General features: G+C 39.9%; 2 protein-coding genes and 1 long non-coding RNA gene across 5 annotated transcripts; 1 reads left to right on the top strand and 2 right to left on the bottom strand.

Moving 5' to 3' along the window:
• Positions 1 to 2,278: 2,278 nt before the first annotated feature.
• Positions 2,279 to 2,851, top strand: LOC112846127 (uncharacterized). The gene is made up of 2 exons (XR_003218968.1): positions 2,279 to 2,531; positions 2,677 to 2,851. It is a non-coding gene; the product is annotated as an uncharacterized LOC112846127 (long non-coding RNA).
• A 2,447-nt stretch (positions 2,852 to 5,298) lies between these two features.
• LOC109201143 (hepatitis A virus cellular receptor 2 homolog) lies at positions 5,299 to 9,604 on the bottom strand. Of its 3 annotated transcripts, none has more exons than XM_025905377.1 (5): positions 9,252 to 9,604; positions 8,130 to 8,173; positions 7,261 to 7,341; positions 5,894 to 6,250; positions 5,299 to 5,674 (listed from the first exon to the last, which is right to left on the bottom strand). In XM_025905377.1, the coding sequence occupies exons 3-5, from the start codon at positions 7,328 to 7,330 to the stop codon at positions 5,505 to 5,507; spliced, it is 597 nt and encodes a 198-aa protein (XP_025761162.1). In that variant the 5' UTR covers positions 7,331 to 7,341; positions 8,130 to 8,173; positions 9,252 to 9,604; the 3' UTR covers positions 5,299 to 5,504. The 3 variants fall into 3 exon arrangements, with proteins under 3 accessions (XP_025761162.1, XP_025761163.1, XP_019212240.2); XM_025905378.1 differs by having other exon boundaries at positions 8,130 to 8,170; XM_019356695.2 differs by lacking the exons at positions 8,130 to 8,173; positions 9,252 to 9,604 and adding an exon at positions 7,544 to 7,562.
• Positions 9,605 to 16,898: 7,294 nt separating this feature from the next.
• Positions 16,899 to 19,111, bottom strand: LOC109201142 (uncharacterized). The gene is made up of 4 exons (XM_019356694.2): positions 18,978 to 19,111; positions 17,779 to 17,834; positions 17,295 to 17,686; positions 16,899 to 17,101 (listed from the first exon to the last, which is right to left on the bottom strand). The coding sequence occupies exons 1-4, from the start codon at positions 19,007 to 19,009 to the stop codon at positions 16,973 to 16,975; spliced, it is 609 nt and encodes a 202-aa protein (XP_019212239.1). The 5' UTR covers positions 19,010 to 19,111; the 3' UTR covers positions 16,899 to 16,972.
• Between the last annotated feature and the right edge of the window lie 5,779 nt (positions 19,112 to 24,890).

Raw genomic sequence — 24,890 nt, 5'->3', positions numbered from 1 at the left:
ATTCAGCAGGTGGGGAACCTTCAAAGTGCTTGTAGTGGCTCAGCACAGGAAAATAATCACAGTCGTTTCTAATGTGAGCTTCAGGTTTTCAGTGTCCAGGCTGTGATCAGCTGACCTGCTGCTCTTTGTGGATGTACACAACTGAATTCAACCAGATGTGAGCAGATGTTTCACGAGCTATCCTGCCATAGTGTCTTCACACCATGTTGTTTATAGTGTGTTTATACCAGACAGCAAACAGGTGGAGTAAAAGTAGAATTCAGTGAATGAATCCAAGCAGTAGCGGTTTTAGATACGGGCGACACGGGCGGTTGCCCGGGGCGGCATCGTGGTGGGGGGCGGCATCACGGGCATCGGCAAAAAAAAAATAAAAATTGCTCGTACTCATGCTGCCCCGACATCAGCCAGCGCATATTGGGGATGGCATAGGCACCGATCGGTTTTCTATCGCCCATTTGCTGGGAGTAAGGGCGCCCTCCGTTTGCGGGGTGCGCCTGCTGCTTGCGGCACAGGCAGGAGAGGGCGGGGCGGCGGGGGAGTCTCTGGCTGGCTGGAGCAGCATCTAATAACCAACTCGCAAAATAAAACAAAATAAAAACAAAGCAACAACACGAAAACACCAGACATCATGATACAGACTTATAATTTGCACCGATGTTTTTCTATATTTCCCTCGGGATGAATAAAGCATAATCAATCAATCAATCAATCAATCAATACACGAAAAGTGAGCGCGAGAGCCCTCGGCCTGCTCGCTGCTGAAGTCAAAGTAAACTTTATTGTCATCTCCGCTACATACAGTCCAGTATAGAGAGAGACGAGACGACGAGGCTCCAGTTACAACAGTGCAAGTAAACGAACAATAAATATTTAAGAGTAAAAAAATAAATATACACTTTAGGACCAGGAGTAAAGGGATCAATAACAATTTAAAATGTATATTTTATATTTTGTTGATTTAAAGTCTCACACACAACCCGTTTTTAAAGTTTAAAAAAAGAGAAAAGAAGAGGAGGAGTGTAGCGACTTCCACAGTCGCTAGAGGCCGGGGACTGAGCCTGCCTATTTGCCTGACGCGCTGTGAACTTTACGCAATAATGCGAGAGGTGGAATTGCTTGCTTGTTTATTAAAGTGCTTGAAAAGTTTACAGAGCAATGTGATCGGCTCGCGATTCAAACTCTTAAAACATCACAGGCTCTAATGCAAGAAGGGGAAACTCGTTGTGCTGCATTCAACAAAAACTACAGCTACCCAGCCCTGCTCTGTCAAAATCAAACCAGTGAAAGACAGACTGACAACGCCCTCTTAATGTCACCGCTACCACCCACGTGACTCCCGTTACACATCACCATAGCAACCAAACAAATGAAAACCCAGTGATCATTAAAATTCAATACATTTAATTATGGCTCCTACAAGGAGAAACAAGCAAAAGATACAGATAAGCAGATGTGTCATTGGATAATGGCAGGTCATGTATCCTAAAACATTAAGAATCAGAATACTTTATTAATTATGTGGGTTACAGCTCCTCCAAGAAGAAATGGTAAAAATAGTTACAGTAACAGACTAAACTCCAAACAATATTTACAATAATATAATATTAATATAATAGTAATTAGTCAGTGTCAATTGTTGATTTGTCCTGTTCTCATTGTATGACGAATTATGATGGCTGTTTAGTAGCCCTTTACATACTGTATCGTTTGCATACTATATTATCTCTGTCTTCATATGTGTGTGTGTGTGGGGGGGGGGGGGGGGGGGGGGGGGGGGGGGCGCCAGAGGGAGTGTTCGCCCAGGGCGCCAAATAGGCTAGGACCGCCACTGAATCCAAGCATCATGTAAATGAATCTCAGCTACAACATTGACCCTGAGCTCCACAGGACTGATGTGTGAAGCTCATTTCTCATCACAGTGCTGATTGTAGTGTGTGTGTAACGTTAGAAAGAGTCTTGGTTTTGGACCTTGTAGTAAAATGTGTGCGCTTTTCTCCTTCTGGTGGTGTTAATAACAAATCACTGAATCCAACAGAGCTGCTGAAAACTGCTGCCAGTTTCTAAGAAAGATGTTTGTGATGCTACGACTCTTCTTTATATCACATGTGTGGCAGCACTGCTAACAGCTGTTGTACCTGCAAAAAGCTGGTTTATTTATCTTTCTGTGTTTCATGTGCAGAGAGCGATCAGCTGCAGTCTGCTCAGCAGTGAGAAAAGAAGACGTCAGTGATGGACGGATCATCGTCAAAGAGAAGAAAAACAAAGACGAGAGGTTCAGCTGCTCTTCTTCTACTACAAACATCATAAATCCCTGAACATAACCCCCCTGTGCATAGGTGGCTTTAGACAGGGGCCAGTAGAGAACGATGTAGAGAGAGAGGATGGAGATGATGAGGAGCAGGATGACAGAGAGACAGAGGAGTTAGTTGGAGAGGATGCAGACAGTCCTGAGAGTGAGGAGGAAGACGGGCTGTGAGGGAGAGGAAGAGGGACAACCAGCGGTTTGTGATGTTGAACAGACCTGTGTGTCTGTGAGTGTCGTGTCATTACAATTCATACAGTCAATGTAACTGACAGTAATGAACAATAATGACAGAATAAAGTAATAAGTTAACAATGATCAGTTATTGTCCTCAGTTACAGCCTCGTGTTTACTCTGCATTCATCTCTTATCAGACGTACAAAGATGATCCACCAGTGCTGCCCAGTTTGAGGACATTTCCAGTCACATTAATGGGGGACAGGAGACGCAGCTTCCATCAAAGCTGGTATGAAAGTCATCGTTGGATTCTCTGTAATTATGGACTCTGCCTGTTTCAGGCCACCAAATATGTCAGACGTGGATTTTAAACATTGTGCACATGTACAGTATGTGAAACCTTTACTTTGTAATTCTTTTTGGATCTTTAATAATGAGTGAAAATAAATTAAGTTAATATATTAAAAGATTAAATATTTCTCTCTTCTTTTGTTTTGTTCTGTGCCCCCATGAAAAACAATGGCCCCTGGTTAGTTTGGTCTGGCTCTTCCACTGCCCCGTGTTTCTCTGCAGGTTCAGTAAACTTTGGTCTCACTTCATCTTTTTGTCTGGTTCTGTTGGTTTCACAAAGATGTCTGATGGAAAACGTGAGTTGTTGTGTTGAACCCAAGCACACTTCAGTCCTCTTCAGAGCAGATAACAAAGACAACACACAGGTTAACTTCAGCCACAAACTAAAATCAGGAGGAACAATTTCACTTTCACAACTGTCTTCATGTAAAATGTGTTTGAGTTCTTCTAAGCAGACTGCTGTTCTCTTTTTAAAAAACTGACAGTAAATGCATCACAGACACGTCTGTTAATGTTAAGTTAAAAGCCCCCTGGTGGAAGGTTGTGGTCATTTGATTGAAGTTTGACTTTTAATGAGGAGCTGATTCAACAGAGAAACTTGAGTCTCAGTCGGAGCACCAGGTCAGTGAAGTGTGTAGGTAAAGTCCGCAGCTCTCTCACTGCTGCCCAAGAATAAACCATGGTGTGGTGCTGCCCTCTACTGGTAGCAAAGTGCAACAGCAGGTTCCCCAACTGAGTGCACCACTGAAAGTGTCTCCACTTTATGACGGAGCACCAGCTGTTTTGTATCTGAGGAAACTTAACAGGAACTTCATAAAATGAATAAACTTCATAAAATGAATAAACTAGATAAAATGTCTTCTGTAAACACTTTTCATCAGGTTTGTTCTGAAAAGGTTTGTTCTTGTTGTTCACAGTCTGGCATTCAGACACTAACCAGGTCCAACCTGCTCAGTCTCTGACATCACTCTTGCTCAGGAGTGCTCAGCTCTCTAAAACAGTCCTGACCAGCACTTTAACACAAACAACTTAATGCCACGAAAATAAATCCACAGATATGTGTTATACACACTTGCTGGCCACTTTATTAGGTACACCTTGCTAGTACTGACTTGGACCATTGTTGCCTTCAGAACTGCTTTAACGCTTCATGGCACAGATACAGAAGACATGATCTGATGAGTGTTCAAAGACCACAGGAAACACTGTAAAATCTTATTGTGCTGCTCAGAGCGTCAGAGTTATCAGGCTGGAGCAGCTGAGCCAATCCTGTGATAAGCTGCTGCTGGTTAACCAACCAGAGCAAGTGAAGTTTACCAAGGAGGAGGACAAAGACACACCAGGGGCTGAAGGAACAGTTGTGATGGAGGATAAAGTCCAAAGTGGAGCTGAAATACACAAACTGGAAGAGTGACTTCTTCAACTCAGACTTAAATATCTCTGCACAAAGGATCGTCCATCTAATCTGACCAGATTATGTATTTGCCATCTAAACAGTAAAGCTCCACTGTGCAGATGTTGTACAACAATAATAATAATTAATCTTTAAATCGAGTCTCTGGATACAGTTTCAGTCAAAGTGGGAGAAAGTCAGTGAGCAGGTTTTCCATCAGGTTTTAATGCAGTTTGATTCTTGGTTCGTCTGCTCAGTGTGGTATGTTTGAGTCCAGCTCAGATTATTCAGTTTCACTGCAGGATTAATCATGAAGCACCAGGAAACAACAAACACCATCTGAATGCACTTTTACAGTAAAAACATTAGAAACAGAAAGTCGCTGCAAACTGCATGAACTGAGTCAACAGCTTCATTTTTACATAAAAAATTAACGTGAATCTTACTCATCATCCACATTAGATGTAATACACGTTACAATAGTAAATATATTAAATACAGTGTGCTGCAACAAAGTTAAGAAGTGTGTGCAGTGCTTAAAGCTGCATATGAGAAACATTAGAAGCTTTTTATATATATATATACATATATATATATGTATATATATATATATATATATATATATAAACATGAGTGTTTTATCTGTTTAAAGTGAAGCAGCAGGTAGTTGGAAACTAAAGGTAAAGTTACAGAGACATTGTCTGTGAAGGTTCTCAGTCATCCAGGTCATCGTACTTTAAGAAGCTTGGAAAGAAAAGTGTCTGGACTTGTTTGAGCTGCTTGAAGACGTTTCACTTCTCATCTGAGAAGCTTCTTCAGTTCTAAGAGCAAATGGTGGAGAGTCCCAGATTTAAGCCCTGTGGGAGTGTAGGGGAGTGACCCCCTAATTAGCCTCTACCTGATCACATGAGACGTTAGCTCAGCAGGAGGTCGAGAACAGGAAGTAGCAGAAACAGCTCACAGTATAAAGAGAGGTTTAGTCTGCTATAAGACTAAACCTCTTAATTTATCTTTGGATCAGTTGTATTTCTTTAAAAACTTTATAATCAATGTTTAAACATGAAACCTGAACATATCTGCTGGACTGTTTATTGATGTTTTGCATAAAGATAAAAGAAAATATAAAAAATTCATGAAAATCTTATTTTGGCACTTCTTGATGGCACATGTGACATTTCAGTCTGCTCCTGTTTCACTTACATGATTGGGGGAAAAAACACTACATTCTTTAAGCACAAAATTTATTATCTATTTGGAATAAATAAATGTTTAGTCTAAGTTTCAAACTGGCTGACAGTCATGCTCTTTAAGCTTTCTGTAGATCAACAAACCAACACCAACAACAACAAGAAGGACAACAGCAACTACCACACCAACGATCACTCCAACAGATCCATCCTCCTTCCCTTCATCCTCCTTCCCTCCATCCTCTGTGTGTCCTCCTGTCTGACCTGCAGGTGAGAAACAGGTGTGAGGTGTCAGCTGTCAGGTAGGTGATGAGTGAAGAACAGAACAGAATCCATTTCCTCTTCAAACTGCTGTCAGACATTATCTACTGCACTCTGATCACATCACTCAGACCAGCTGCTTTCTACAAAGTCTCATCAACAACATCTTTAGAAACAAACATCAACAACCAGGAAGCAGCTTCACCTCTTTTCACCACTCACCTGGAAGAACATTTAACCTGATGGTGGTGATGGGCTCAGTCTTCAGATGAGCTCTCTTCCTGCGGTTTGCTCCTCTCATGAAGACACGACACTCATATGTTCCATTATCAGCACTCGTCACATCCTTCAGAATCAAAGACACGTCTCCATCCTTCATCTGTCTGTCCTGCAGATCCACCCGGTTCTTAAAAGATAGATGCTGGTTTTCTGGATCAAACCGCTCATCACGGTACAGGAGGACATAATCTGGCTCCAGATCAGCTCTGCTCCACTCTACAACAACAATGATGTTGTTGTTTGCAGCTCGACATGTCAGAGTGACGTTCTGTCCAGACTCAGCTGTGATCGTTTTCTGGTCTGAAAGAGGAAACAACACAGAGCAGAGAGGTTAAAGGTCAAAGTTTAAGTTGTTGACTGGTACAGCAGCCAATCAGAAAGATGATCAGAGACCACTGTGCTCTGGTTGATGATGGTTGAACCTCAAACCTGAGCCACAGTTCCCTCACTGCTCTTTTCAAGCAGCCGACTCACTCTGGGTTTACTAATTAGAGCCAAAAAGAATTCACTATAACTATACAAACTGATTAATTACATTTAAGACACGCCCTTAATGCTAATATGTGTCCACTATTTTCACCTGAGAGGAATTTTATCCACATTAGAGCTGCAAACTTCTGGGAATAACAAATCTATCTCAACAACTGAAAATGATAAATGCACTTACAGTCATTATAAAATGCTGCAGTAAACAATAACAACTTAAACAGCACACATTAATACTGTGTTGGCAGCACTTGTCCCTCGTTCAGGTTACACACAGACAAACCTGCAGCAGAACCAGGCTCAGCGAAGATCAGAGATCACAGCTCTGATGAAAGCTTTCACCACACTGAGCATCATCTTCATCATCTTTACCAGGAGATGAGCTCTGAGCTACAGGACTGCAAACACTGATCACTTTAAATGGTTGACTCGTTATCTGATTACTATGAAGGTGGACAGCCTCTTTGAATTATTGTACAAACCTGTCTCCTATTATTATCATCATCAAGATTATTGGTACTATTTTTTGTTACCTTTTGGTCATTCTTTACAATTTTTCACATAATATGTGTGTGAGATAAATAAGCAAAAGTCTGCTATGTCATCATCCAATGAAACATCCCTGCTCAGCAACAACTATTCAGTACTTCCCTCTGTCCCTCCTTCTATCAGCAGACCAAAAGTGCTGCTGATACATGTGAACGTGGTGTGAATGAGCTTTATAATTATTTTGAATTTAATAATGTAAATTGTATATATATACAGTGATAATAAAAGCAGTTAAATTCCACAGCAGTAGACACAGTGATACCTGCTGGTCTCACCTGCATATGCAGCCAGTGAAAAGCAGACGACCAGAATCCAGCAGAATATCACAGATTTCCCAGCATCCATCTCAGGTTGTCCTGCAGATCCCAAATTCAGAGTGTTACATATTTTGAAAGAGAAGCTGAGTCGACTGAAAATACACGAGAAGTTTGTGTTACCAAAGTTTCTGACATGATCCACAAACATAAACTAAGATTTACAAATGTGTACGTCCAACAGTGAATAGAGATTATTTACCCTCCAAAATGTTTATGTTCAGCAAATGTGTGAAGGAATTACCTGATATGACAGGATATCACATGTCAGCTGAGAGCACATAACGCTAACAGTAGCATAAGTGTGGGCATGTGACGTGATCTGTGTGTCTCCTTCACACATTTAAGGTTCTGCACATCAGTTAAAAATAGAGTCACATATTTTTAGACATCTGTGCTCACAGGAAGTAAAAAAATGATCAGACTTGTGAAACTGAAAGTAAATTGTGTGTAAATTACGTAGACATTAGTAAAATGGTTTTGCTTGTGGTCAAATTGCTTTGGATTTTGAAACACAGTGTAGATTGAAACCCACGTTTACGAGTCAGAAGTTACACACACATCTGAAGTAAAGTCTGTACTATGTAGTGAGTTCAACACACCTACAGTATCTCACACCAACACTGTTGTTCAGAATAAGCAGTCACACAAAGCTCAACTTGTTAAGTTTAACCAGGGTTTACTGAGTAAGTAAAGTTAAAGTATATGTTGTGTATTTTATATAAAATCAGAAGCATGAGAGAAAAAGCTAAACTACAGTATTGTTGATCTCCAATCTGATTAAGTAACCGTGGTGATTTACCCCAGCAGTACAGAGACCCTGATGTTACCTGGATGAGATGAAGCACAGCCTCAGTACTCACTGCTCCACCTGCTGAAAAGTGATCAGGTGGAGATTGTAAAAGCATAACTGTTAACAGATGTATTTTAACATGTAAATTAGCGCTTTAATCAGACTGCATTTGCAAAGTGAGAACTATGGATCAGATTTTTACAATGAAATAATTTGATGCATGACGTTCTTTTGTTTGTTTCTTTAAATGGGAAATAATCTGGTTAGCACATAGGTGTTAGCACACAGACACAAATGGCTTCTTAACACACACACACAGATTTTATGTGTGCACACGTGTAATGAAAACAAAATCCATTAAATCATTCTTGTCATCTCCAGTCTTTCCCTTGTGCAGTAATACAAGGAACGATTCGCGGTCAGCTCATTTTAATCTAATGTGTTTGAAAGTTTAGTGATAACATCCTGTCTGATGACACTTTGTTTACAGGCAGCGGTTTAATCACTATTTTAAAGACTGCTGTGACACTATGTATGAATGTAACAGCTCAGTGCTGTCTGACAGCATTAGCACTGTTAGTTACCTTAAACAGGTAACTAACAGTGGAATCCTGAAATCCTGGAAAAAATCTGAATTTTACTTTTTTGAATGGGGGTTTTATTGAGTTATTGTTTTCACTTCCCTCCCATGCACAGACAGAAAGCTGCTGCAGGAATCTCCGTCTTGTGTTTTTCAGCCCAAAGATGGTACGAATGTAAACATGAAAGTAAACATTGATTTCACCATGGAAACTGCAATCACGCTACTCTTGCAAAACCCTGCATGCAAGCTCATACAGCAAGAGAGAAAACACACGCGCACGCACACACACAGGGACAGGAAACAGCAGGCCACAGGACATGTACAGACATGCCTGAGCCTCCTTTGTATTGGTAATAATCAGGTACCAATACAAGTTGGTATTGATGTTTATAAACTGTAGACACAGATGTGTCTGTTTAAATGCTGAATAAGAAGAAACTGTGTGACAAACCTGGCTAAAGAAGGATCCACTATCAAATATGCAATAATTTTCACATGGTTTTCAGCTGCCAATCAGAGGCAACACATCACTCGAACATGTTTTAATATCAAACTAAACAGAGAAAATTCACTCACTCAAACAATCATCAGGGTGGAGTCCACAGTTGTGCTGCAGCTGTAGTGCTCACACCTGAACACAGTTCTCAGCCAGGCTCCTTCTTCCTGTCTTCCTCGGTTCCTCTTCCTGACTCTGCTCTGCTCTTCCTGAATGAAAGTGAGAGGACAGACTGCAGGTTTCTCATCTTTGCTCAGAAAACCAGGAAACACAGCAAGCAGGCTTTAACTGTGAGATTTACAGAATCCAGACGGTTCTTTAAACTCTGAAAACTGTGACAAATGATCACAAGTCATTATGTTGTTGTTATGTTTTGTTGGGCGACCTTTACAATGAACGATGGTGTGTTTATGTTTGTTTGTTTTTTTCACCACAATCCTCTCAAATTCAAAGTCTAAGCTTAATTCCCTGAGTCAGTAAAGTCAGTCAGTAAAAGTCAGTAAAAGTAAGCAGAAGCCATGTTTGTACAGTCTTTGGCTTTTCTGCTACTGTAGAGAAATTAAACTAGTGTTTGACAAAAACAAAATTCAGGAAATCATTGTTAAAAATCCATAAATAAAAAACAGTTAAACAAAATTCAGCTACTAAATAAAGTTGAAGCAAATCTTATTACAAATCTGTAATAAATTATTTGTAGACATTTTGTTGTCTGCAGCAACATCCTGTAAAAACAAACTTCCATAATTAATGTGATTTATTTTTGTGTTGTTGATACTTGTGAGGTTGTGTCAGTGACAGGACTGCACTGTCTGCACCGATGTCCTCTGTGTGTGTTTCAGACAAGGGAGACGTCAGTTATGGATGACATCATCATCTAACACAAGGTAACAGAACTTTTCCTTTATTATGAACAGGAAGTGAGAAAGGAAAAGAAGTTAAAACAAACAAACTCAAGTTCAAAGTGTGAGAGTAGAAAAAAAGTGCAGACACATCCTCATTCCAGTAAAATGAGGATGTGAGCTTATCCACAGCCGGGTCAGTGGGGCAGATAAACACAGACCAGCATAAACGTATCAGAAACAACGCTGCTCGTCTCTGCAGATGCTGTGTGATCTGATACTTGTCATGTACTGTTCATGCAGCAGCAGATAATGTGTCCAAAGTTCAATATTTATGTGACCCAAACACAGAAAGTTATAACTCTCCTCACAAACCTCATCCAACCACTGAGGGGCAGAAAGTTCAAATCGAGAGATATTTTTCTTTCTTTAATAAAAAGCAGAAGAAGAAGATGGTGCCATGAAAATTTAATTTATATTTCATACTTAAAAGAACATTCTTCACCAGGCCTTTCAGAATAAAAACATGGCCAAGACATCATCTATACATAAACAATAATAATGTTATGTAACTAAAATGTAGATGTAATCCATGTTATTTTATTGTGTTCGTTCACAGTTTGGAGGAGAATGAATCACTGATTATGAATGTGATGTTTGCCTGTAAGCTTTTACAGCTGTCTGTGTCACTGGGAGATACAAAGGACATTAATATCTGTCACTGCAGTGTGTAGGGAAAGTCCGCAGCTGTCTCACTGCCGATCAAGAATAAACCATGGTGTGGTGCTGCCCTCTGCCCTCTAAGACTGCTTTCTTCCATTTGCGCAACATCTCTAAAATTAGAAATATCCTGTCTCAGAGTGACGCTGAAAAACTAGTTCATGCATTTATTACTTCCAGGCTGGACTACTGTAATTCTTTATTATCAGGATGTCCAAAAAACTCCCTGAAAAGCCTTCAGCTAATCCAAAATGCTGCAGCAAGAGTACTGACAGGGTCTAGAAAGAGAGAACATATTTCTCCTGTTTTGGCTTCCCTTCTTTGGCTTCCTGTTAAATCCAGAATTGAACTCAAAATCCTGCTCCTCACATACAAGGTCTTAAATAATCAGGCCCCATCTTATCTTAATGACCTTGTAGTATCATATCACCCTATTAGAGCACTGCGCTCTCGCTCTGCAGGCCTACTTGTTGTTCCTAGGGTATTTAAAAGTAGAATGGGAGGCAGAGCCTTCAGTTTTCAGGCCCCTCTGCTGTGGAACCAGCTTCCAGTTTGGATTCGGGAGACAGACACTATCTCTACTTTCACGATTAGGCTTAAAACTTTCCTTTTTGGTAAAGCATATAGTTAGGGCTGGACCAGGTGACCCTGAATCCTCCCTTAGTTGTGCTGCAATAGACGTAGGCTGCCGGGGATTCCCATGATGCATTGAGTTTTTCCTTTCCAGCCACTCACTATGTGTTAATAGACCTCTCTGCATCGAATCATATCTGTTATTAATCTCTGTCTCTCTTCCACAGCATGTCTTTATCCTGTTTTCCTTCTCTCACCCCAACCGGTCGCAGCAGATGGCCCCGCCTCTCCCTGAGCCTGGTTCTGCCGGAGGTTTCTTCCTGTTAAAAGGGAGTTTTTCCTTCCCACTGTCGCCAAAGTGCTTGCTCATAGGGGGTCATATGATTGTTGGGTTTTTCTCTGTATTTATTATTGTGCGATCTACTGTACAATATAAAGCACCTTGAGGCGACTTTTGTTGTGATTTGGCGCTATATAAATAAAACTGAATTTAATTGAATACTGGCACTAAAGTGCAACAGCAGGTCCTCCAACTGAGTGCACCACTGAAACTTTAATGTCTCCACTTTATGACAGAGCAGCAGCTGTTTTGTATCTGAGGAAACTTAACAGGAACTTCATAAAATGTCTCCTGTAAATACTTTTTTAGCAGGTTTGTTCACGCCTGGTCTTCACAGTCTCACATTCAGGTACTAACCAGGTCCAACTTGCTCAGTTTCTGACATCACTCAGGATCAGAAGTGCTCAGCTCTCTAAAACAGTCCTGACCTCCACCTGAGCCTGTGATAAGCAGCTGCTGGTTAACCAACCAATAAAGTGGAGTTTAACAAGGAGGAAAACAAAGACACACCAGGGGCTGAAGGCACAGTTGTTATGCGAGGATAATGTCCAAAGTCGTGCCAATGGTAAAAGAAGAGTGACTCCTTCAGCTCAGACTTAAAGATCTCTGTACAGAGGATCCTCCATCAGGTCTGAATAGATTATTTATTTGCTCATGTGTAAACAGTAAAGCTCTGCTGTCCGGGCTTGTTGTATTACAGTAATGAAAATGAATCTGTAAATTGTGTCTCTCGTTACAGTTTCAGAGTCAAAGTGAGAGAAAGTCAGTGAGCAGGTTCATCTGTTCACTGCTGCTTCCAGCTGCTGTGCAGATAGAAGCTGGTAGGAATCCTGAGTCTGATGGTGTTTTATATAGATCAAAAAACCAACAACAGCAACAATAAGCACAGCATAAACTGACACACTTTCAGTCCAACAAATCCACTCAGACCAGCTGCTTTCTACAAAGTCTCATCAACAACATCTTTAGAAACAAACATCAACAACCAGGAAGCAGCTTCACCTCTGATCACACACACACTCAACTCTACTCACTCACCTGGAGGATCAACATTCAGGCTGATGATAATGATGGATTTCCATGAGCGTTTTTTTCCCATGAAGACACGACATTCATGTTCCGCTATCAGCAACACTCTCTTTCTCACACACACACACACACACACACACACACACACACACAGTGCGCTACAGTACGAGTGGGTAATTTTAACATATGAGTGGTCACAGTGTTTCAGTCACTCACATTAACACAAACACTCACCCATGAAAACTTGCACTCAGCAAAATGTTTTCTGGGACTTAATGGAACATTATAAAGACGTCAATAGTCTATGAATGCATAATCACTGAGTGTGTGTAGGTGGGCCTCCTCATACTCACACTGCACTCTAAGAGCAAACACCTCCCTCTGCTGATCAGAGGTGTCGATTACACTAAAGTACGTTCAGAGTTTTTGATTGGTGATGACTTAAGACTCTCTAAAAAGTTCATTTTTTTTTAGCAGATTCTGGTTTATTTGAGTCATCTTCTTCCTTTTCAGAGCAGAATGGGAGGAATATAAAAAGGTTCTCAATATGAACTTCACTGGATCCACTTCATCATGTCTGCATGCCAAAGGGTAGTGAGTTGTGCCATGTGATCTGCATGTATTCAATGGCTTAACTAGTAGTTGAATAGGTGTGCCTAATAAAGTGACCAGTGGTTCAAGTGTTTTCTAACAGCAAGCCATGGATGGACTACAATATAACAAAGAAATGATCACTTCAACAGCTCAAATTGACAATGGCCAGTTCTTCAGCCATATTGAAGTGAAAGAAAGAGCAATAACCATCTGCCAAGCTCACTGCTGACTGAAGAAGAAGAGAGAGAATCAAATGTGATCAAAGACACTAACTATAAGGCACACCTCTGTATCCACATTACTTCTTTAGTTGGTTTGCACTGGTGGCTGGTTGTCATTTTCCCCTGAGTGCTGGTCAGGACACAGTACCAGAGACTCAGTTATTTCTTTGAACTACCAGGTTTACGTGGTCCCATAATTTAACAAGAGAACATTAAAATAGTGTCAGTTCACTGAAATGGCAGGATGTAAGTTAACTGAACAACAGTACAGCAAAGTAAAGAACAGATCACGTAGATAAACTTATATACAAAGAAGCAACTCAGTTCACTTAAAGAAGTCATGTTAGTACAAATTATTTATAAATGATTTACTATTTTCTTCAGATCATTTTAAAAATCCTGAACATAAAGAAGAACATTTTCATCTGAAGTTTATTTAATGATCAGAACTGTGAATAAAGGTTTGGATGGGCCGCAGAAGATTTGCAGATTTCCAAATGGGCAGAGATGTGCACTTAGGAATATACATCCCTCACTCGCCACTTTATTAGGCATGTTTGTTCAACTGCCAGTGAAACCATTATATTGATACAGATATATCTGAGCAGTCAATCACATGGCACATAACACTACCCATTGGCATGCAGACATGATGAAGTGGATCCAGTGAAGTTCAAAGTGAGAACCTTTTCATTTTCCTGCCATTCTGCTCTGAGAAGAAGATGACTCTCATAAACCAGAATCTGCTGAAAAATGAACTTTTTAGAGAATTAAATCAGAAACAGAGCAGGTTCATATGGATAATTTCAGAGTTACAACACAGATCTGTTGAGTTTTGTTGAAGCATGATCCTGTTGCTTCTGCAGAAGGGAGACGTAACAGGGTGCTGGTGGTGTAGTGCAGTGGGGGATATTTTAATGGCACATTTTGGACCCCATACTGAGGATTGTTAAACACCACAGCCTTCTGAAGTATTCTGACTGACTGTGTGCATCACTTTATAACCACAGTGTTGCCTGTTGGCTGATTCCTGCAGGATAAAGCACCATGTCACAAATCAAACCATCTCAAACTAATTTCTTGAACATCACAAGTTCACTGAAATACTCCAATGGCCTCCACAGTCACCAGATCTCAGTCCAACTGAACATCTTAGGAGGTGGTTTTAACAGGAGATCCACATCATGGACAAATCTGCAGCAGCTGTGTGATGCAGTCTTTTTAATATGGACCAGAATCTGTGAGGAATGTTTCCAGTAGCTTGTTGAATCAGTGCCATGAAGAATGAAAACAGCTCAAAGCCAAAAAGGGGCCTAGCAAGACATGGGACTAGCAAGGTATACCTAATAAAGTGGCCGCCGAATGTATGCACTGTGTGTAAATGAATAGAGGCATCAGTCACTGCATGATAACAGCCAGCAGTGCAGCATTAGTTTTCCCAGTGCATGACAGTTTTCATGTGATCTTTGACCTTTAATGTTACAGGAGATTATCACCATTTTGAAAAGAAGCCTGGCATGATGGTGCGTTCACAGCCCTACAGGCTACGTGAACATAAACGACAATTGCTCAGAAGGAATAGACCTACATGCTAAAAATGTCTGGTGGATAGAAGAGTCGCACAGCACTTGCTGTAGCCCCATAGTTCTGGTTCTGAAGAAAAATCTGTGTCGACATGGATGAGGTGTCATGGTTTGATGCTTATTCCATGCCACCCTGTCGACAAGCCAATTGTTAGGCACAGCTCAATATTTCACCACACTCGATTTTACCAAGAGCTACTGGCAGATTTCCTCATCTGCAGAGTCCAAGTAAAAAACGGCCTTCTTCACGTCGTATGGTTTCCACTAATTCGTCACACTTCCCAGAGCCCCTGCCACTTTCCTGCACCTCATGTACTGGGTGCTGCAGCCACACGCCTGGATGGTGTGATCACCTACAGTGAGACCTGGGCGGAGCATGTGCAGTGGGTGACCAGTCCCTGAGGCAGGCGGGGCTCAATGCCAACCTAAAGAAGTATGCGGTTGAACAGAGGGAGGAACAGTATTTGGGGTACAACTTGGGGGGCAGGCAGGTGGATCCACAGGTGGAGAAAAAGCCACTATTGAATCCTCCCATGTCCCAAGACCAAAAGGGAGGTGAGGCAGTTCCTGGGGCTGGCCGAGTATTACTGTGACTGGTTTCACAGGCCTAACCAGCCCTTTAATCGATCTCACCTCACCGTAAATGGTAACCAGGATCTGTTCCAGTGGGCATTCAAGTCTCTTCCCTATTACCTCGTGCGGCGCTCATTGACCCTCTGCTCAGACCATGCCCTGCTGCAATGGCTCCACTGCATGAAGGACGCCAGCGCCCAGATCACCAGACAGCTCATTGTATCTGGCTATGCAGCCTTTAAGTTCAAGGCCGAAGGATGCTTAGGTAGAGTAACAAAATACGCAGCCTCGGAGAAACACTTTGCAATAGTTAGCATGGTCATGTTACCTGGAGGCTAGTAAGAAAGAGCTAGGTTACGAATGTTGGACTAAAAATCCACACTGCACTCCAATTCTATCATCTCAGACTCTGTCACAGGTTAAGCCTTTTCTTTCCAACCGTGACTTGGAAACTCTCATCCATGCTTTTATAACATCACGCTTGGATCACTCCATCTCCCTTTTAATAGGAATTGGCCAAAGCACTTTGTCTCGCCTGCAACTGGTGCAAAATGCTGCACCACGTTTTCTAACTGGTAAAAAGAATATTGGAACATATTACTCTGGTTCTGGTCTGCTTACGCTGGCTTCCAATTAAATCTAGGATCTATTTTAAAATCCCTTTACTGGTTTTAAATCTTTAAATGTTCTCACTTAGAGGAGACTGAGCATTCTCTACTGGGGGCCTGAAGCTTTGATGATCTTCCTCTCCACATTCACTGATCTACTTCAGTGGTGGTTTTTAAATCCAGGTTAAAAATTCATTTTTATTTGCTGTCTTTTGACTCAGTAGGTAACTGACACTGTAATTTCTGTTATTTATTTATTGTAGTTTTTATAATTCTGAGCAGTAATTTGGTCGGCCGTGTGTTGTTTTAAAGAGTTACATAAATAGATTATGGTATGTAAATCTACCATGATCACCACAGCTGTCAGGAACAACTCTGATACTGTGCAGGTACAAAATCAGGTAATCAAAAACAATCCACCTCTGAAAGACAAAGAACACACACACACCAACAAACACACACTGACAGCAAAGGAAGAGGGAGAGAGATGGTTGGACTGCCATAGTCACACTGTCACAGTGTAGCATGTGGACAAACATCCTTCATCTGAGTGTTTATAATATAGTTTTTAGCTGATAATCCTCAGATCAAATGACAACATGTGAGAAGAATAATAAGGGCAACAAGAACATTATATTTGGTATTAATATTAATATTAGATTTATTTGAAAACGATGTGCTGTAGGAAGCCCTAATCATGACAGAGTTAAATAAAACACAATCAAAGCATCTTATTGCTTTTCATGAAGTCCAGTAATCTGGGCTCTCTTGCTGACACAAGACTTTTATGCTCTTCATCCAACTTCCTCCCCACATCGCTCTTCCACACCTGATCCCAGTCCTTCTTGGTCTAAAACACACACACACACACACACACACACACACGCACACACACACACACACACACACACACACACACACACACGCGCACACACACACACACACACACACACACAAAAGAAAGCAAAGAAAGTTTACAGACTACTGAGGAAAATCAACCATGAAAGCTTCTTTATTCCCAGCAAACAGATGTAATTTCTCACCATGTCTTTGAAGGCCTCCCCCTTGTAGTAGGTCTTGGATGCCGGATACTCCATCCCTTCATCAAGTAGCTGCTTGACACTTGAAGCCACCAGATGAAGCTCCTCTCCATCATAGGCGTACACCTGCTGGTCCTCACGGGTCCTCATCAGAACGAGCTGGTCGCACAGACATGAGATGCCCTCCACAATGCCAACAACTTGCATGGTTACAGTTGTTGGAAGGTAGAATCTTCCCCAGCCGTTTACATCAGCAGGATAATCTTTGTAAACGGTGTCCTCAAGCTCTGCTTTCCTCAAAATTGCACCATCTGGCTTCTTTAAGGAGAAACATGTGCCTTTATTTGCAGATTCAAACTGTGAAACAGCTGCTGGGAATGCTGGGATGTCCTCATCTGCAACACAAGGCAGACATTTAAAAGGTGTTTGAAAGATGGAAAACACATCATGACTTGTTTAAAATGAGCCAAAGGTGATTGCAGCGTACCTTTCCTTCTTTTGGACAGAGGGACATGAGACACATTAGACCGTTTATGTCCCAACCTAAGAAAGAAAAGATAATGATGTTAACAGTTCATGACAACAGCCTTCCCTTTACCACGGTCCTCTGTGAGCCTTACTGTACAGACACTGAGGAAGAGCTGAGTAGTAAATGAAAAGAAGCGGAAACTCTAAGTGGTTTTATTTCAACAGCAAAACTCCAGGAATCAATTTAGTATGTATCCCGCTGAACTGTGCTAATTATTCCTTTGGAGAAAAAAAAATAAACCTGAAAGGTGCATTATGAAAAATGTCTGAACCTTTTTGTGTGCTTTAGAGACAGAAACACTGAAATTCCAGGTCTCCAAAAACTCAAAACACACGACAAGCTGAAAGGTGTTTTGTTGTGTTAACTAAATATTGTGGAAAGTAACAATCACAGTGATATAGTGGTGATTAAAAGGTGTTCAGAATTTTCAAATTCATCTCATAAGTCATGGCACACTACTCTCCCCTAATTAGCTGCCTGAATGACTTACAACTATTGGTACTGATATCGGCAATACTGGCCCAGTATTTACTACGGACTAGATCGATACCAAAATTGGTAGTGTGACACAGCTCTACTGTGAATGAGGGGAAAATGTGAATGTTGAATGTTCTTGTTGAAATGTCCAGGCAAAGAAATACATGTTAAATGACAAGATATTAGTGTTCAAATAGCATCAATTAACACAGTTTTATTTCTATGTGATAATGCTTCATAACTAAACAATAAGAACAAGTAGTCTGATGTTCTTTGATCATTATGAAGGTATAATTTGAAATACAATAACACATTAAGTTTTTGAACAAAGTACTGATATCGGATCAGAATGATTATACCATTGTACTTGGTATCGGATCAGAAAGGAAATCAGTGGTATCGCACATCATTATCTCAAACCTTGTCGTATAATCTCTACTTTATTTGACCCGGTAGCGCCAAAATCTTCTTTTAATAAATATTTAAGGAGCCTTTTCCATAACTCTGATCTCTCATGTTACTCAGATTTTAAACCCCAACATGTCCAATCTGTAATTTTCCAAAATAAAAGCCTCAAAATGTTTACACGTATGTGCTGGGTAGGTTCCAACCTGAGATCTAATATTGACTCACTAGAACAAAACTTAGTGAGATTACAGAGTAGGGACACTGGTTCTTACCTGATGTCCCGCATTACAGTTGATGTTGCCATTTTAGTTCTCTGTCACCTACAAAATGAAATAAGAATTTTTAGAAGCAGCAGTTTAAGTGAATATTTCAAACCATTATTGATGCACTGACACATTAATAAGACAATAACATAAAATCATTTTTATGTTATGCTCAAATTTACTTTTTCCAGCCTCTTATTGCTACTTGTCCCAACTTTTTTGGGATTTGTTGACACCATGACATTTTGAATCACCATATTTTTCCCTTCAGATGATAAATTTTCTCAGTTTCAACTTTTGTTCCGTGATTTATGTTCTATTCTGAATAAAATGTTGACATTCGCCATCTCCACATCATTGCATTCAGTTTTTATTCACAATTTGTTTAGTGTCCCAACTTTTTTGGAATCTGGTTTGTATACCAGGGGTGATTTTAGCCCACTTTTGGGGGTGGTGAAGCACCCCCAAAGATGTCTTACTTTTTTTGAGAATATTTGCAGTTTGCGTGACACACTACTAAGGTTCTAGCACCCTTTCTGCCAGAGCAATGGTGGCTGAGACGCAGCGGAGCGAGGGTGTGAGTGCCTGGCTTATTAAAACAGGACATGTTAGCTACATTTAACCTTCAGTTACTCTTTAAATAGTTAAGTAGGAGTCAGACCATGTTTCTTTTTAGCTGAAAAACATTGGGGTCAAACATCCTGTTTGAAATGGAATGAGAGAAGCTGCTTATTTTGTCATATGTGCATGTCCCCAAGGTACTAACTAGCTAACTGACTGGATGCCCATTAACCTTATAACTCCTGTTTTGTGAGTGTGTGTGTGTGTGTGTGTGTGTGTGTGTGTGTTTGTGTACAGAGAGACAGCCAGGTTCATAATGGATATGAGGAAGTTTTTTCAAAAAAAGGAGCCACATTCAGGTAAAAGTGTAAAATCAAATGATCCGTCAATCAAGAATAATGTTGGATCAGTGTTTCAATATTTATCTTTTATTAGATGTTCATGTGGTTTGGTTGTTTGCCTTTTGGTTGAAAGTAAACTGAGAGAGGACTTTTCATTAGTGATCTTAATAGAATTTTTTTCACATTAATGTAATTTTTCATCTAATTGAATACAATCTATTTGTGTATGATTGTCAGTCCAAAGAGGGAGAGAGGAAAGAGGGGAACGTGAGGAGAAAGTACAAGGTCAGGAAGAACCAGGTAAGAAAACAGACAAAGAATGAGAGGCAAAACAGAAACTGTTAAACTGACAAAGAAAAAAAAACTAATGTTACTCATACAATTTGGAGATAAATAATTTATTTATAATTAAATAAAAAATGTTTTATTATTGTGGCGGGTCGTGGTCTGCGATGCCACTGCAGGTGAGATGGACTCACCTTGAGGTCTGGCTGCAGCCACTGGAAGTTGTGTTCTCCCTATATTAAAGCTGCTATATAGAATCTGCAAAACAAACTGGGTTGAAACATTTTTGAGCCTCTTTAACAAAATTCCAACATAACATTATCATTGATTGGGTAGATTAAAATTAATGATATATTGTAATGTGGTTCTGCCAGAAATCGCAATTAATTTTCATGACCTTAAGTGTTTTTTATGATGTTTCCTTTGGTATTATTAATTAGTTAAAACCCAGGACATAATTAGGAGAAATAATTTATTTATAATTAAATAAAAAATGTTTTATTATTGTGGCGGGTCGTGGTCTGCGATGCCACTGCAGGTGAGATGGACTCACCTTGAGGTCTGGCTGCAGCCACTGGAAGTTGTGTTCTCCCTATATTAAAGCTGCTATATAGAATCTGCAAAACAAACTGGGTTGAAACATTTTTGAGCCTCTTTAACAAAATTCCAACATAACATTATCATTGATTGGGTAGATTAAAATTAATGATATATTGTAATGTGGTTCTGCCAGAACTCTACTAAAACCTCAGCCAATAATAGGTAGGTCAACTTTTGGACCATATAGTTGTCTGTATGACTGCTGCAGTACGTGCACCACATTTGCACGAGCAAATTTTGCACCACATTTGCATGTGCAAATTTTGCACCACATTTGCACGTGCAAACGTCCACATTTGCATCTGCAAAACGTGCCAAACAGAGCCCTGGTGGAGTGAGGAGTTGTAAAGAGAAGCAGAATGCTCTGTTTAGATTCTAAAAATGTTTTAAGATAGCTTGTTTCAAACACTGTGTACAGCAGCTTTAAATGTTTTCCAAAAGCACAAATACACTTGCCTTTTGAGTGTTTCTCAAACCTTTTACAGTGTGTACCACCTGAGAAAGTGTCAAGCTCTCCCAACTACCACTATAAAAGCATTAGTAAAATTAGTATCTGTAGTAAAGACTTTTCTATACATTGTATATATTGTACCTTGTGTGAATGTGTGTGTGAATGGGTGGATGTCTGGATATGTAAAGCGCTTTGGGGTCCTTAGGGACTAGTAAAGCGCTGTATAAATACAGGCCATTTACCATTTACCTTAGGCAAAGTTGCCTCCATTTTTTTAATTTTATTATAAATATTTTGTACATTTGTACATTTCAAGGACTCTTCTATTTTTGGAGTGTATTTTTATGTATCTGTATTATATTATACATAAACATTAAAAGTGAATCTGTGTCCAAAAAATGCACCGTTTTTACTCACTATAAGCACCATTCATTATTCTCCTCCAGTAATTAATGTTGGGATATGTAAAAAAAAAAAATTTATTCCAATCGATTCTTCTTTTGCAGCATTTAAATAACCTTTATCAGATTTGATGGTTTTGTTACAAACTTTTCAGGAAAAAATGTGTTTTTCTTTCACAAATGTGGGGATTAAATTATGTTAAAATGTACAAAACGGTGATGTCATGTTTTGTGACGAGGACCCAGGCACAGAGAGATTTGATGAATTTAAGAATCTTATGATTTAATAAAGAAATTTGCAGACTTGCACAGAGATGGTAAAATTATGATGACTGATAACGGAAACAAAGACAACAGACGACGAGGACAGGGAGGAACAGGGGTTTAAATGCACCAAGGAGACAGTCAGAGGGAACTCGGGGCAACTGAAGACATTTAAGGATGCAGGGACTGACAGAGACAGGGAAGAAGTCTCATCGTGACGAGCAAAGTTTATATTGCCTGGCTGGGCAGCTCTCTGGGTGCTCAGCACCCCCAAAGCTCTGATCCTAGAATCGCCCCTGTAATATACCATGTTCTGACCGAGAGATTTATCAAACACATGAAAACGTACAGCTCTGCTATCACTTCCAACATAAATGACGACAGGAAAGTAAACAGCAGCAACGTTTGTAGGGTTACTGAAGTTGGGCTAGCTGGTATATAATGATGTGCTACATGATCGCTAGTGCGACAAAGCTATATTAGCATAACATAAACAGTAAAGCTGGAGGACGAACGCTAACTAAGGGAGGACTTTTTTTCCACTCGATAAAGGTTAACGTGTGGGTTCCCAATGGTTAGGAGCAAATGCACTCTCATGGCAAGATGCTGTAAACGGACCAAACTTCAGTCAGGAGAACCACCGAGACAATCCATCCACAATACAAGGTTAGTCATTAACATACTGCTGCATGGGCTGGACTGTAGTTACATTGTAAGAGTTTAAAAACTGAGCTTTAAAATGATCATAAACACCATAAATAAACCTAAATAACACCTACATAAAATAAGTACTGGTTGACTATTTTCATTATTTCTCTCGGTTTGCTCTGGTTCAAACTGGAAAGGTTGAACAGAAGCCATTTCCAGTGCACTGCTAACTGGAAATGGATGCGGTGCAGCCGTGTGACGTCACTACCCAGAGTGCATTGAGAAGTAAATAAAATGGTGGCCTACTGGTAAATCGGTTTTATATAATGTATATGTGCTTAAAACGAAAACATTTGTCGTATTTTAAAACCACATATGTTTTATTGAAAGCACAGTACATATTTTAGCGCAAACATGTCTTAATAGCCAGGGTTCCCTTTAAAACCAAGGAGGAACCCACCTGGAGGATTAATAAAGTTTTATTTTATCTAATCTAATCTAATAGCTTTAATTTCAGCCAAACCGATTTACTCACGAACAAATAAAACACTGAAAAAAGACAATAACATTTTTAGGTTTTCTAAGTTACTTATATCTTACATTTAACCTGAGTAACGAAAGTCCGCAGTGATCTGAAAATGATGTGCCATTCTTGGAGGCTTCTAGTGGTGTGCGATACTGCATATTTTGGTATACCTTCCGATACCAAGTAAATTCGGGCCAGTAACGCCGATACTAATAATATGATACTTTTCAATAAATAAGGTGGATGCCTCATTGAATTGCTAAATCGCAATTAATTTTCATGACCTTAAGTGTTTTTTATGATGTTTCCTTTGGTATTATTAATTAGTTAAAACCCAGGACATAATTAGGAGAAATAATTTATTTATAATTAAATAAAAAATGTTTTATTATTGTGGCGGGTCGTGGTCTGCGATGCCACTGCAGGTGAGATGGACTCACCTTGAGGTCTGGCTGCAGCCACTGGGGAGCGCCATATTGGGACCTCCACAGTAACTGGAAACACATGACCTCCACACTAACCGGAAACATGTGACCTCCACAGTAGGCGGAAATACGTTCCTGCATGGATCATTAACCTTGCAAATCGATCGTAAAGGTTGGTACAGAGTCTTCCATGTATAAATTTGCCGTTAATAACTATATCATTCTAGGAATCATCTACTTTGCTTACACTGATTACGTTGGCACTTTGTTAGCGTTACAACAAACTGTCATACCCCTGATGTATCTAAACTTAAGTGAGGAATGTGTGTACGTTTGACACCTCTGGTTAGCATTTAGTGGTCAGTTTCGGATGTTTTAGATTTTTGTTTGTTATGAACAAATTCACTTCACTGCTTTTCACTATCTGACATAAATGCACATTGTTCCATTTACTGCATATTGCGCTTTATTCATGTCTCTCATTTCACCTGCTAAAACATTGTAAAGTTTGTCACAAAGAGATTTATACATTTATAAAAAAATAAAATAAAAGTGTCTTGCAAATTATGTTTTTGTAAAGAATTGTCTCCCCAAATCTCTTACATGCTAACTGTAACGTGTTATTTCTGCTAAAACCTGAAGTTAAATGTGTATATGGTGTTTATCTTTTTTTCTCTCTGTTTTAGATGCACATATCAAATTGGAATTCTGCCACCAAGCCAGAATCGCAGGAATGCACAATATGTTGCAGAAGACTCTTTCACTGCCCTCTGTGCCCCACTTTCAGCCCTACTGTCAGGGCAAAGATTGAGGATTAAAAATGCTTTGCCTTTCAAAGGTATGTTGGTATTAAATATACCTCATAATTAAAGTTATAAATATGCACTTCTTTTCAGCACTTCTGCAGTCTCTTTGTTGACTTAAAAGTTGTTTTTTCACTTTGTACAGTTCAGTACATTCATCAGCGAGAGAAAAAAGTGTGTTTTCATTAAATATTTTTTCCTGTTCACCACATTTCTTGACAGCTCTTGTGATCCATACCATTTTGCTTTCATTATTGAGGATGGCTTGGATATTTTTGTTAATATGTACAATCTGATTGTTAGATAAACTGATTGCATTCTATAAAACTGCATTTAAATTACATGTTGTTGTTGTTGTTGTTTTTATTTTTTTTTCTCTCTTACAGACAAAATGATATGCCGGTGCACTTTCATTGCCCTGTCTGCAACATGACAGCCATACAGCGTGGGGATATGGCAAGTCAATTATTGTCATGTCAGCATTTAGGACTGCTCCCCACTGCACTGAACTCTCCGTGGAGCCCCATCTCCCTCTCGATGTCTTGTCTCCAGCATCTAAACCATTTTCTGAATCTTCGGTAGAAATGTGCTCTACCGTCTGTGCTAAATGAAACTGC

This window comes from Oreochromis niloticus, linkage group LG3 (genome assembly GCF_001858045.2).
Source record: "Oreochromis niloticus isolate F11D_XX linkage group LG3, O_niloticus_UMD_NMBU, whole genome shotgun sequence".
In the NCBI taxonomy this organism is placed as follows: Eukaryota; Metazoa; Chordata; class Actinopteri; order Cichliformes; family Cichlidae; genus Oreochromis; species Oreochromis niloticus.
This window is presented reverse-complemented; position numbering and strand designations above follow the sequence as displayed.